Raw genomic sequence first — 15059 nt, forward strand, 5'->3', positions numbered from 1 at the left:
CAATGGAGAGCCATCCCCCTATTGTCCTTTTGTACACCCCTCCCTTGTTTATGCTAATGTACGAATAAAAGGGAGGCACGGAGAGGCTTGAGGGTCTTGGCCTGCCATCTCACCTGAAGAAGCATGTTGCCCGTGTGTTTCCTGATCTAAAGCGAGGCCCGTTGGTGTAGGCCAACGTACATCACCAGTCCATTCCTCTGGAGAGGAATAAGTTCATCCTGCAGGCGCAGGATCCCGGGATTTTGCGATCCCACATATATACACAGAATTTAATTTGTCAGTATAAATAACTCAAGTCCTTTTTCTATCCCCAAATTATCCAATAGTTTAATGCTTGTGATGTTTGCTTATTTGTTGTATCGGCAAGCTTGCCTCAAATCCAAAATCCTAGGACAGGAATGGGCAATTTTTGGATGGCAAATGATTATACTTGAATGTCTGAAGGTTGTAGACCAGGTGAAGGGCATCAAAGATGTGAATGGGGCTGAATGTTTAACAAATTTCATTTTTTAACATGAGGCTTGCCTGACGTGGCTCATTTTACGCTTTTCATATATTTCCTACCCTTTCCTATGTTCTTCCCTCAAAGTTTTTCCATTGTTCTGTTTCAGCAATCATGCTTGAAGAGGGCTAAAAAAAATATGGCTCGGACTATTTGTTCTCACCCAGTATCAGGATATAAGCTATACTATATCCAGTGTTTTTAGCTACTGTGACCAGAAAAATGTTCTTTTTATAAGTATTTAAATTTATTTATTTAAATATATTTATAAATACATAAATGGTAAGAATATTATTTCAGAGATATGTGTTTAATAGACCTGATAGTATGGCAGTGTAGGAAATAAACCTTTTCTTATACAGTATAGGAAACACCTTTCTAATTCCCCCCCCCAAAATCAGTTTATTAAAAGCAGGTTTTCAAAGGATTTTATTTTAAACATTCAATAATTGGATGCAGAACTAAACATTTAAATCAATATTTAAATTTCTTAAATGCACAATATCATTTTCTAGAAAGATTCAATGGGGAAATGGGATAGAGAATTCTGTTTATTGTGATCTGAAAGAAAAGTTTAATTCTGATTTAATTCCTTGTAACTTCTTAGACAAGAATTAGAAACTTTTGAGGCCCTACAAACATAAGCTTGAAGGACTTCTGGTATGATCTTGCTTTTCATAGCTTTGTCCCTTTCCTGATTGTAGCCACATTTTCATCTTGGGTACTGAGGAGTGTAATTCTATAGTTCAAAGATTCATCTCTTTGGATCAAGCAGGTATTGAAAGTAGTCCCCAAGTTTTCCTGATGCACAGAAAAATAAAAAGGTTATGTTGATAACTGGGACTTAATAAGGAGATTAGTTTCAGTGCCAACAATGCATCCTGGATTACTCATCTCTCCAGCTTTGAAGCTGAATTCAGTCATATCTTTGTCTTAGTAGAATCTATATTCATTAGCATCTCAAATAAAGTTATTTTAGGAAATTGTGAAATACAGGATTTTTTGCTTGTATAAATATAATTAACATCTGTCTAAGTGTCTTTTAAAATCATCAAAGGCCTAGCTAAAAGGACAGAAGTCTTGGGTGATTTTTTTAAAAACCAGGAGTAAGTGACCAGGCAGCATGTTCCACAATATGAGGTTTACCAGCAAGCAGACTACCCTCTGACCCACATTCCTTCATCATTGGGGATGGGGGAGAGGGAAAGTATCTTTAAAACATTTCCTTCCCACAATCTGGGCTGGGCTGCCTGTTTTTACATCGAAGAACTGCTTCTTCAGACTCCTGTATAGAGTCCATCATCCAGTAGTCCAGCTTTTACATTCTGTGTCATTCATAGTTTCTGTAGCCTTTTCAAAAGCTCATTAGAACATGCTGGGTTTAGTCCAGTTGCAAAAACATGAGGATATGGGTCACCAAAGTCTTCTGATTCAGGTGACCATAATTAGTGTGCCAGAAGCTGAGCAAAAGTCCCTCAGGCCATGGCCTTCACTTCAGGTGGAAGCTACGAGTCCAGGAGCATTCCTGAATCACAAGCTTGTTCCTTTGGGGTGGGGTGGGGTGTTATAATCCTGTCTAACCATGTTAGAGGTTACCAGAGTGAGAATGCCAGTTGCTTTAGAATTCAGGTGTTCCCTACAGTTAAGTCTTAGAAGTGCAAAATATGGTAATCTTTAAGATGTGGGAGAGACCTAGAAAAGAAAATAATGGTTATAAGAGAGGATTGTACTCTGGTTTTGACATATAGCTGCTTAAAGGGCCTTCATGCTAATGTACAGTAAGTTTATGTAGGGTCTGAGTAGCTTCCATATGACAGTGGACATTACTAGAATGTCCACAGATAATGACTTCTACGATTATCATAGCTTTGGTGCCTTTTACAAAGACACAGTAGACAAAGACTAATCATATTCATGTCATGTGTTATACTTTTGATATACAATGGCAGTATTTATTTATTACATTTTATTACATTTATACCCCGCCCTTCTCCTGGTGGACTCAGGGCGGCTTACAGCCAGTTTAAAACAAAACAATCAATACAATATACAAAATTTAAAATGTAGTTAAAAAGAAATATTAATATGGGCCTTTTCTTCCTTATTTTAAAAGTTATTTAAAAACCAAATTTAAAATACCCCTTAGGCCAGTCCTGCCAGCTGAAATAGCCATGTCTTGAGGCCAGCTGAAATAGCCATGTCACAAATGTCAGGAAAACGCAGCTGCGTCCCAAATTGCTCACATTTTGTGTAAAGTTTATAAACTATAGAACATCTAGGAAGCCAGAGTTGTAAAACCAGAGTCATACTGTTGTAAAACACCAGTTTGATAGAGTGATCATGGCATGAGGTTAGAAATTGGGGACATGAGTTCTAATACCCCCTTGGACAAGAAACCAGCTGGGTGACTTTGGGCTGGTTGCTCTCTATCTGCCCTAGGAAGGAGGCAGTGGCAAACCATTTCCAGGAATCAATCCTGACTCAAAGGGACAAAAAGAAAGAGACTTATTTTATCCAAATGTCATATAGAAAGGCTTTGTGTATAGGTGTTGGCTGTAAAATATAACAGCTAAGACTGATATATGTGATATGAAGTTAACTAATGTATGCTGAAACATCATTTTTTTCTTTTTAGCTGGAATGTCTAATGCAGTTAGTGAGAGTTGGAGCGACTGTAAATGCCTATACAACACGTTTTGCGCAAACTCCAGCCCATATTGCTGCTTTTGGAGGGCATCCTCAATGTCTCAACTGGTTAATTCAATCAGGGGCCAACATAAACAAGCAGGTATCAATATTTTTTCACATTCTAAATGTTATTCTAAAATTGTGAGCCAATGCTAATTCAAGAAGTTCTATTGTTGCTTTGGGATATATAGTTCCTTTCATGCAATCATTGAATGCTTATAGGTTCTGAGGCATGTTGGAGATGAGGATTTGCGTTCTGTGTCCCTCTTTTGCATGTTCTCAGTTTTGGAATAAGACATGCCCATCTAGAGTTGCTGTGTCTTATGGAAGTTACTAACTATATTCAATTAGAAAGTAGTCTCTATACTGATTAAATCATTATATAGGCCAGTGAACAAAAGGATTGTTGAAATATGAGTGGAAGCTTCTTTTAGCACAGTTCACAAATGAAGATGCAGAACATGCACTCATCTTCAACCATTCTCTCTTTACATTCTGCAGAAAAATATTTTGTTCTTTTAACATATATTTAATGTAAGTCTCATAATACCCTGAATATATTTGAAAAAAATAGTTTAAAACCAAAACTACAGTTAGTTCAGAGTAAAACTAAATCTTAAATATTGGAATATACTTGTTGTAAGCAATAAAAGGTTTGGTTGAACAAATGTATTGACTTAACTTGTTTTAATTTTACTGTATTTATCAAATCATTTCATGCATCTGAAATAGACAGTAAAAGTCTGCTGAATTACATAGAAAGATGCTTTCCATTCAAACCCAGAGGGCTCAGATGTATCACTGAATGGTAATCATAGTATTTATATGCTAGAATTTAACTAAAGTAAGCCCTCAGGCTTCTTAGAATTACAGCTTATATTAGATGGTATTTTATGAGATTTGTTGATAATTTTTTCATCTGCTGGAAGACCAGTTGCATTATACAGAGGCCGCGCCCACCTGTCGAGGTCGTTACGTTTTTTTTTTTTTTTTTTTGCCGCGATATATCACGACATGTCATGTGACGGTGAGTTTGACACCCATGTTCTAGACAATGTTATCCAGGAATAAGATACACAAAAAAATGTGAAGGATGCTGGATAATGACAAATGATGATCCATGGGAATAGCCTCCCAGATATGTTTCCTTGTAATATTTTCTGAAACATAGCTGTAACAATACTCATCCCTTCCCTGTGGGCATCTGAATGATACCCAGAGTTCTTGGATCCATGTAGACTGCTGCATATCTATGACCGCCTAACAGAATTATTTGGTAGATCTGCTGTTGAATTACAGTAAAGTTTTTGAAATCTAGTTAAAATTATAATAGAAATGCAAATCCAATTAATTGGATTTTTAAAGGGTTTTGGAGTTTTGCAGATGAATTCTTCTTAGTTTAAGGTTACTTCAATTAAATACAGATGGAATGGCCTTGGCAAATCAGGAGTAGGCTTCAAAGGTCATAGCCAAGATCCAAAATTTAAGGTATTATGAGATGCAATGACTTGGGAATTATCTTTGAAGTGATACAGGTAATCCTAGACTACGACTGCAGTCGGGACCAGATTTCCTGTTGTAAATTGACAAACCTATGTAACTGAATCTGGGTTTTACGACATTTTTTTGTGGTGATCATTAAGCTAATGCTACGGTCGTAAGTGCAAACTCATTCTTCCAAATGGACATCTTATTGAAACCAGTAAAAAGAATTGCATGTTGTGGTCATATGACTGCGGGATGCTGCATCCAGTCATAAAGGTAAGCAGTTGCCAAGCTTCCAAAATGTGGGTACATAATTTTGTTTGTGTGACATGATACAACATTTTACAAAGACCATAAAAGTATTCATTCTGGCCTGTGGTAAGTCAAGGATTATCTGTAAATAGTTGTAATAAGAGATTTCAGGAGAGGAAAACAGGTTGATGATTGTTCTCTTTCACACTGCTATCTTAACCAGTAAAGTATGTGGCAATGAATGTGGTCCACCAACTTAAAGATCCTACTGTTAGAACATCCCGTCACCCAAAACAGTTCTGAATAAACATACCTATTTAGCAGGTGTTGCAGAGATTCTGTTTCCAACTGTGTAACTAGGATGTAGAAGATAGAGAAGAGGAATGATGGCAGATTAAATTATTTTCATTTTGTTGTTTTGATTCAACATCCATTAGTCAGTTTTGAAAGTTATCATAGTTGGCATCCCATAAGGATATTTTTCATGCATTATCTGTCTTTCTTAACAAACTTGCTTTCTGCATTAGCTAGGACAATGATGTATTGTTGAGTTATTCTAGACTTCTTGTTTTAGAAGAGTTCATTTCTACACTGAGTTTGTGATTTGATATCTGCCACCACACGATCTCACCTATACAGCAGACATATTCTAGACATTGTATCCTATGTAACACTTTGTGACAGATTACTCTGTGTTCTTTCAGATAGGAACTGATTAAAATTGAGTGCCTATATACTACAAGTGCTTTGTATGTCAGAGTACTCTTGGGAACTTCTCTGCCTTTATTTGTTAGTGATAATATTGAGTTGTCTCTTGATTAGTCAAGTCAACTGGGTTCTATCTGACTATGATTAAGGGAAATAGTCAGTGTTCCCGTATCAGTAGGACATGTCTCTTTTTCAAAGAAAACAGTTACAAGTTAGTTATTACGAAAAGTCTTTTCTTGATCCAGAAGAATTTAACATAGGGCTATCCATTAAAAGTATCTGGAAGCTTCCAGTATCTTTAAATAAAACATGGCAGCTCATTTGCTAGTTGTTGTAGGGTATCAAGATGGTAGGATGCCTAACAATTGCCTTCTGCGTACAACATAAGATTCTGATCTTAACTTTTGAACCAATAAGTAGTATAGATTCTGCTCTTAGAGGGACTGTTTCTCCTATTATGAATCTGCTAATATTAGGTTCTGTAAGAAAGGCTTTTTAAAAAATAACTTTGCTTTCACATACTCATTTATTGGCATACCCAAAAGAAATTGTCTCCAAATTTTAGATCATTCAGTTCAATTTTATTTGCAGCCAAAAGGCCCAAAAGCGAGTTACAAATTAAATATAAACTTGACAATGGATAATATTTTTAACAAAACATTTAATAAATATTACTTAATAGACCCAAAACCCCAATTCATTGATTTATTACTAAAGCCTTGCTTTTGTGGTCATAGTTAAAAAATGTGGCTACTCTAATCTTAAAATATTGACCTGCAAGTATATATTTTTCACATATTCAGAAGTATCTCTTCTTGGTTTAGGCTTTAAAATAGGCCAGATAACTTACAAAATTCACAGTATAAAAACGTGTGATCTGCCATTCAGGGTCAATATTATACTACCATATTTCCCTGAAAATAAGACCTTGACTTATATTTTTTTTGCCTCCAAAAGAGGCACTGGGTCTTATTTTTGGGAGGGTGTCTTACCTTAGGACCACCACAGCCAGGCCTCCCACACCCCGACACCTGTCGCGCTGCTGCTTGAGTTCTTCAGCGGCCACTTGCCTCCACTTGCGGCTGGATGCCATGTGGCGCATTGCGCCATTGATGCTCTAAAGGATGGGGTGAAGCTGCCCCATGTGCCCCACACCCGCTTACCTTCCCAGTAGGACCACTACAGCCAGGCCTCCCATGCTCCGACACTTGTCAAGCCGTGTGGCTCGTCAATGCCAGTGCCGCCGCTTGTGGCAGGAGGTTGCACAGTCCTTTGGGCCGTTGCTGTTGCTCATGGCAGGACGCCGTGTGGCATTTGCTGTCACTTCTGGCAGGATGCCGTATGGCACTTCGGGCCCTTTCCGCCACTCATAGCAAGGAAAGAGTGTGAAGTGCCATGCAGCATCCTGCTGCAATGGCCGGAAGCGCTGTGCAACCTGCCACATGCGCCGGTACTGGCGTGATGAGCCACACAGCTTGACAAGTGTCGGGGCATGGGAGGCCTGGCTGTGGAAGTCCTACCAGTAAAGTAAGCGGGTGTGGGGCGCGTGGGCAGCTTCACACACACCCTGCCCTACCCCCAAACTACGGCTTACTTTTGGGGGGGTTTATATATTAGGCCCACCCACCCACCCCCAAAAATCAAGCTGGGCTTATTTTCTGGGGGGGGGGCTTACTTTCGAGGAAATATGGTAGGAACAAAATCATTGTGGGATGGGAATTATTTGATAAATTTTATCAAAGCCTTTTGAATTAAGCTTTAGAATGTACTTATTTGGGTATTATCTTTGCACATTTATTAAAGCACTTAAAATAATACCTTTAATCAGACTTTTAAATATTAATAGTTTAGTATGTATAATTTAAACATTACTTTTATTTTTTATTTTGTGTTTTTGCCTTTAGGTTTTTACTCCTTCAATGTTAATTAATTAGCAAGGCAGAATATAAATTAATGGAACATATTAGCAAATCTGGCAATTCATCTCGATTATGCTTGTCCTAGCCCCCGTGGTGGCGAACCTATGGCACGCGTGCCACAGGTGGCACGCAGAGCCCTCTGCGGGCACGCGCGCTGTTGCCCCAGTCCTAGGCCTTCAGCTGGGTTTTACAAAACCTTTTCGCTTTAGGCCTCCGCTGCTGTGTGCAAAAAAAAAAAAAAAAAAAGGTTCAATCAATCAATTTCAACTTCTCACGGAAAAAAAGATTTCGCAAAGTTGGAATTGATTGATTGAACTTTTAATTCCCACCCAGTCTGCCATTACCATCACAGCCATGCCCACCCAATGGGCCACACCCACCCAATTGGCCATGCCCACCTGGCACCCAAGGATACATAAGTGAGTTTTGGGTTGCAGTTTGGGCACTAAAAGGTTCGCCATCACTGTCCTAGGCAGATAATTATATACAACTTTGTACCATTGTACAGTTAATTATGAATCTTTCTCTTTGTTAGGTGATATTATCCAGATGACATTTCTATTATTTTTAATCTAAGAAGCATTCATTGAAGTCATACATAGTTTAAATTAATTTGCTATGTTTTTGCTACAGGATTATGTTGGTGAAACTCCTATTCACAAAGCAGCCCGATCTGGTAGTATGGAATGCATAAATGCCCTTGTGGCTCATGGAGCTCAAACAGAGTAAGTAAGGTTGGGGGATATTTTCAGTAGTTGTATGTCTAGTTAACTAACATAGAACAGTGGATTCAGGTATTAACAAAGAAATCCAGAACAGTGGACAACATAGAAATTATTTTAGTTAATACATGTTGAACTACGCAAGTGCTACATATTTATAATATCCTTTAGCACTTGCAGTGCACATTTACTCATTGAGGTAATTCGAATTCCTATGTAAGTGTGCATAAAGTGATAACAGTGTCTGTCATATAGAAAACATTGTATGTATATATATTAGTTAATACAGTTTATTGTATTTTAGATGAATTATTTTAATAACATATAACTGTAAAAAAGACAGACCATCTAGATCAGGCATGTCAAACTGCCGGCCCACGGGCCGAATGCATCATACTGAAACCGCACCTACCCCATTGCCGGCAATGGGGAGAAACTTGCAACATCGCAAGTTTGACATGCCTGATCTAGATATTTGCCAAAATGGAATTTCAGGCATGCATGTTTAGTAGTTTTTTTGTAGTTTTGTTCTTTAACTTTTTCTTTAAAGGTGTTATGCCCTGCAAAATACTCAGAAAATCTCAGTGACAACATACTGCTTGGACAAAATGGATGCAGTGTTCACTAGAACTGTTGAGTATAAGCTACGTGGCTTATAATATAAATGACATTAGCATTTTCTCTTGAAGCTAGTTATATTAAATAGTGTGTTATAATTTAATCTGAAGAATAAACTTTCAGTTTAGTGCAAGAGAATTCACTGCTTCTTTAACCCTTTGGTTTCCATTTTAATTAATCTGCTAATATTGAAATTCAACAGAGAGATACAGAATCTTCCTGTGCATCTTTTTAAGCTATTCAACAAATGGTCTTGCTAAAACATTTCGCTTTTATTTATTGCCATAAAAATATTGCCCTTTGTTTATTTGAAATTTCTTTTCCCCACTCCGGTGTACTTTAAGAATAAGACATTTATGTTTTCAAAACTGAATGCCTAAAATTAAGCCATTTTTTATTTTGAGGAGATACTATCTTAAATTAAAAGCCTTAGAACAAGAGAAATGTTAAAAAGATAAGAGCATTAACTATTAAATTTATGAAGAGTATTTATTTTACATAACAAACAGGGAATTTTGCACAGTAGCTATTGAATCTTAATAGTTGCTGTGATATGTTTCAGATATCACTTATTAGTAGAAAGCTAATTAGCTGCACCAGCTTAACCATATTTTCTATGGTTTTTCCTTTTACTTTCCACTTGATTTGTTTGCTTGAAGATAAAAAGTTCAGAGAGAGGCAATATCTCTCTCAAAACTAGTTGCTGGGAAACATAGGGGGATGCTGCACTCAGGTTCATTTTAAAATAATAATAATGTCTTTATTGATTAGCCTGTGGGCCATATCAAGGTGCAGAGTTCCAAACACACGTTATACTAAAATGCAGTAAAAACAATTTAGAATGCACTGCACTCAGGTTCATTTTAAAAATTGCTTTTTGAAGCATTTTCTATTGGAATATGACCACCAGTCTTGCACATATTTTTAAAGTTTGCTATTTAGTAGAAACCTGCCAGTAATTAATATTACTTGGCTCACATATCAGGGTATTTGCAAGTCTTATAAATAACAATTACATTGCATACTAGGTATCATAAAAGAATATTATTGTTGCAAGTAGAAAAGCACTAGTTCTGAATATACAGAAGAACCTAAGTCAGGAGATTCATTTATTCTAATTGTACTCAAACATTTTGATCATGGAGTTCCAAATTTGTATCTTTTGTATGTATTCCTTCTGGGCTCTGATCACTGATAGCGTCTTGGAAGCCAAGCAGTTTAGATTTCTTATATACTATGTGCTATGTAGATACATGACAATACCTCTTATTTACCTATAACACCTGGTAAGCAGCTACATGTGCGTTGCAAGCATGGACACATTTCAAATTAAAAATGCTTTAAAATGTGATATCTGAAAACATGTCTTTCAGAGTAATAGAATGTTCTAATTTTGGAGTGTTCATTTCTATCTCCTCAGTTTCAAATTTGAAATGTTTTACACACACTCCTGTTCAAAAAAACAAGAACCCACTAGATTTGGGTGGCTAAAATTTTAATAAATAATAATGATAATAACACGAGTTATATAAATCACATTAGAAGACTGAGTTTCAAAGAATTTTTGTTACTCTTGTGTAATTTTACTTAAAACTTTAGAATTGGTAGTCATAACTAATAATTGCAGAATACCATATAAGGGTTCCATTGTTCTAGCTTTCAAATTGAGATAGTAATATCCTCATTATTTACCTATGTGGAAATGAAAATTTAGGCATCTATTTTGAAAACTGGAGATAGCAAGTTTGTCATATTATACAAAATGGTAAGCAAATCTGAAGAATAAAACATGTTGGCAATACAAAGTACAAATCCCATGCTATTTTTAAATCTGGTGGTACTTACCAGAAAGCATTCAGTAAAGTCAGTAAACAGTACAGAAATATTAATAACATGCTATGCTAATTGAACCCCTGCATTCTGTTTGACCTTGATTTACTGTGGAACTGGCTCTTATTATTGTTTTGCTACAGAGCAAAAATGCTGGCTTTTAAAAATAAAAAAATGACGAAGTGCATTTCCAACTCTTCATGTTATATAAATCTGGTACATTGGGATCATTGAAAAAATGAGATAATCCATATATACTTTGCCTTGAATACTTTCAAGGAACATGTATCTAAAACTTTAAGCTTATAACTAAAGATACTTTTTATCTTTAGACGTGAAAAATACTGTTTAACATGTAAGCATTTGGTTACCTATAATGCTAATACAGTATAGTATTTAAATTATTATTACCATTTAAATGGAAGGCTCTTTATTTTCAGTACCTTCCTTTATATTTTTAGTTTATTCCCATAAAAAGGATGAACTTGCAGTTCTGAAATAAAGCAAATAAAAGTAATGTAAGTCAAGATGCTTTGTTTGCTCTAATACTTAAGTTGGATTTTAAAATTGTTTATACTTTAATAGAAAGCAATGTTAAATAAACCACAGTGGAAAATATTTTGATGTTTTTGTGGTATTTCTCATTTTAGCTGGAGCATATTCTGTGACAGTATGCCCAACAGACATAAACATGGTTGCTCCATTAACTTGGTTCTGTATTCATGGACACGTGAAGAGGGGAAGCAGGTGGTCTCAATGTCCTCATATCAGTAAAGGTTTGAGGTGTAACTTTTTAATGTGGACAGATATATTTATTATCCATATTAGTGAACTTTGATGAAAATGAAAATTGCATACATTTGAGTTGTATATGTACAGGTTTGGGTGCCATGTTTTCTTTTGCCTTTTTAGCATGATAGTAATACAGTACTAAATATGAAGATACACTTCTTTTATAACATTCTCTGCAGTATAAATACATATTCATAAGCTTAATTTTTATAAACATATTAAACTATACAGTAATACATGAACATATAGTATTAAATGGAAAAGAGGTATATAGTTTCTTATTAACAAATACATGAAAATAAACAAATACCTAGCACAGGAGTCTTCAGTTAAAATTTCCCTAACAGTATCTATCTATGTTCTTGCAGCTTTTTTGCAGTTTGTGGCTTATAAGTATTTAGATTTAGGATTATTTCAGAATTGTAGGACTTAAGGAGAAAGTATTAAGGATCAGATGAATGATTTCTGGGAGACAGCTTTAATATAGTCCATTGAATTTTAAGATTAAACAAAATTACAGATAACATGGCTCAGTACATTTTCATCATTCCAGAATAACTCCAGTCTTACACTATTGACGGAAGCCTTTGTATTAAAAAAGAAAGAAAAAAAACTTTGCTAGATTGATCAGCTTTCCTGTTTTACTCATCTTGGCAACTGGCTATTTATATTCATTCCCATATATTGCATCAGTCTCTGAAGGCAAAACAACAGTAATACATGACATGTCAGAGGAGGTACTAATTACTATTTTTCCAGCAAGGCATCCTATAGAAATAATATAAATGAAATTTAGTATTCAAATAAGTTTCTTCAGCGTTATAGTCTTAACGCTAGCAACTCTATCGCAAACAGTAATTATTTTTAAATATCCCAACATCTTTTGATTTAAAGCAAAAAATGCATTATCAATTTCCAATCATTTTACTTTTGCAAATTTTTTAAAGTGCAAATATTATTTAGAACCATATCACAGATTGCAATGAGAAGATTTGCAAGATTTATAGAATATTCCCTTACGTGTAGATAAGCAAAATTCTCCTGGTGAGTTATCCTAATGCTAGGTATCTTCTTGAAAAATCATTGCTCTTCTCTGGCCTTTCCAACTTCTAAGACTATTCACACTTTCTTTTTTTACAGTATTGTTCTTATCCATAGTATTAAAAATAATACAGACTTTCTGTATACTCCAATATATTTATTGGTTGTTATTGTTAGTTGCGAAGTCGTGTCCGACCCATCGCGACCCCATGGAGAACATTCCTCCAGGGCTTCCTGTCCTCTACCACCTTCTGGAGTCCATTTAAGCTCACGCCTATTGCTTCAATGACTCCATCAAGCCACCTCATTCTCTGTCGTCCCCTTCTTCTATTGCCCTCAATCTTTCCCAGCATTAGGCTCTTCTCCAGTGAGTTCTTCCTTCTCATTAGGTGGCCAAAGTACTTGAGTTTCAACTTCAGGATCTGGCCTTCTAAAGAGCAGTCCGGGTTGATCTCCTCTAGGACTGACCGGTTTGATCGCCTTGCAGTCCAGGGGACTCGCAGGAGGAGTCTTCTCCAGCACCATAGTTCAAAGGCCTCAATTCTTTTGCGCTCAGCCTTTCTTATGGTCCAACTTTCACAGCCATACATTGCAACTGGGAAAACCATGGCCTTGACTATACGTACTTTTGTTGGCAGGGTGATGTCTCTGATTTTTAGTATGCTGTCTATATTTGCCATAGCTTTCCTCTCCAGGAGCAAGCGTCTTTTAATTTCTTGGCTGCAGTCCCCATCTGTGGTAATCTTGGAGCCCAGGAAGATAAAATCTGTCACTACCTCCATTTCTTCCCCATCTATTTGCCAGGAATTGAGAGGGCCGGAAGCCATGATCTTGGTTTTCTTAATGTTGAGTTTCAATATTTATTGGTAAAAGACAGTAAATCTATTTTTTTCTTATTTTTTTTTAGTATAGAGAAAGAAATATATTTATTTTGTTTCTTAGTATCCAACACTTCCAATTTGGGCTCACTAAATTCTTATAAAGATATTAGTTCATTCACTGCTCGGTACAAATAAATATCTTTGATATCTTTCTTTGCTTATGTAAGTAGAGAGAAAAAAATGAGAAATTGAATCAAAGAAAAAGGAAATTGTACCTAACAAAATGACTTCTGATCTTTGCAGCAGTTACTAGCCTGATTATTACAATTTGCCACCTTCCCAAGTTATGTATCTTGGTTCCCTTCTTTCCATAAACAACCCTTTTAAATCTGCAGATCCTGGTATCACTGATTCATTTTTGTCCATTTTTATCAAATGTCCATAAAGGGTTTTTCAGTCTTTTATAAAAGTAGCTGTTGTTTCTTCCATAATCAGACATGTCAATTTAGCCATTTCAAAAAGTTCAACCATCTTCACAGTGCACTCCTCCATTGTGGGTATTCCTGCATTTTTCTATCTTTATTCAGTATTCTGGTTCAAAGCTACAGTAGCTTTTCATCTGACTAAAAATGTTATTATTTCATTTTAAAGTATTCAGTGGCAATCTTCTATATAAATAAAAATGTAAGTGTTCATTTGTTCAAAATCTTAAATCTCTGAAAGTTCTTCACCGATTGCTTTGAAATTTTGACACAACGTTGCATTTGAATACGCACGTGTTTATATATACCTATATTATATAGATGTCACACCTGTGACAGGTAAAAACATGCTTTTTTGAAAAACAGCGCCATCTGTTGGACGTAAAAGCAACACAAATGTGCGCTTTCTCTTTTCTTTCTTTTCCATTTAACCAGACTGAGCCACAGCAACGCATGGCTGGGTACAGCTAGTTCTTTATAAAAGCTAGACAACTGTTTTCAAAAAGGATATTATATGTATTTCCTGAAGGATATCTATGAAGAAAATTTTGTCTTGTCTCTTTAAGTCCATTTAGTTTTACATCATTGTTTCATTACCTGGAATTGGAGTTTAATCTGAATGTGTGTATTTGGCCATTTATTTAGGTATCTGTTGTAGTTCAGTTTTTGCTAAACTAGCCTTCAATCCAACTTCAGTTGATTCCTGCTGTGGTCTAGCCCCCCTATTTTCATAGATTTGTCTATGTAGTTGCAGAAGTAATGGTTCATTTTTTCTACATTCCAAAATTATGTGAAAACTATTTCAGTTATTAGCATTTGCTGCTAAGAATGTTAGAATCAAAAGTTCCTGATTTCTTCAATTCCCTTTTGTGAGTGACTTGCTATAAGGATTATAAATGATGTTTTCTTAGAGTTAACTGTTTGGATAATTAATCATACATACATACATACATACATACATACATACATATAAAATTAGTTTTTATTTATATAAAAGTCTATTGGGGAAAAATAAAAAGTGAATCCTTTTGAAAATATATCTAACAGCTAACTGTTTAGCTGTTTTGCAAGTGTTCATATTGTGAAGTATAGAGGTAGACATACTGTAGCCCATTTCCTGTTGAAGTACTGTATAATTTAAAGGATGTTGTCAATATGAATGAAAACATGGCACCATAATATCTGTGTATGTGCAGTTT

The 15059-nt window shown here is 35.7% G+C and overlaps 1 protein-coding gene across 1 annotated transcript in view; it reads left to right on the top strand.

The window, feature by feature from the left end:
* Positions 1–15059, top strand: part of ANKRD10 (ankyrin repeat domain 10) — a 32721-nt gene that overhangs the window by 6679 nt on the left and 10983 nt on the right. Inside the window, exons 2-3 of the mRNA XM_015811819.2 lie at positions 3138–3290; positions 8188–8279. Of these exons, the coding sequence (XP_015667305.1) occupies positions 3138–3290; positions 8188–8279 (245 nt within the window). The remainder of the gene's footprint in view (positions 1–3137; positions 3291–8187; positions 8280–15059) is intronic.

This window comes from Protobothrops mucrosquamatus, unplaced genomic scaffold (assembly GCF_001527695.2).
Source record: "Protobothrops mucrosquamatus isolate PMUCROS unplaced genomic scaffold, P.Mucros_1.0 scaffold51, whole genome shotgun sequence".
NCBI classification, from domain to species: Eukaryota; Metazoa; Chordata; class Lepidosauria; order Squamata; family Viperidae; genus Protobothrops; species Protobothrops mucrosquamatus.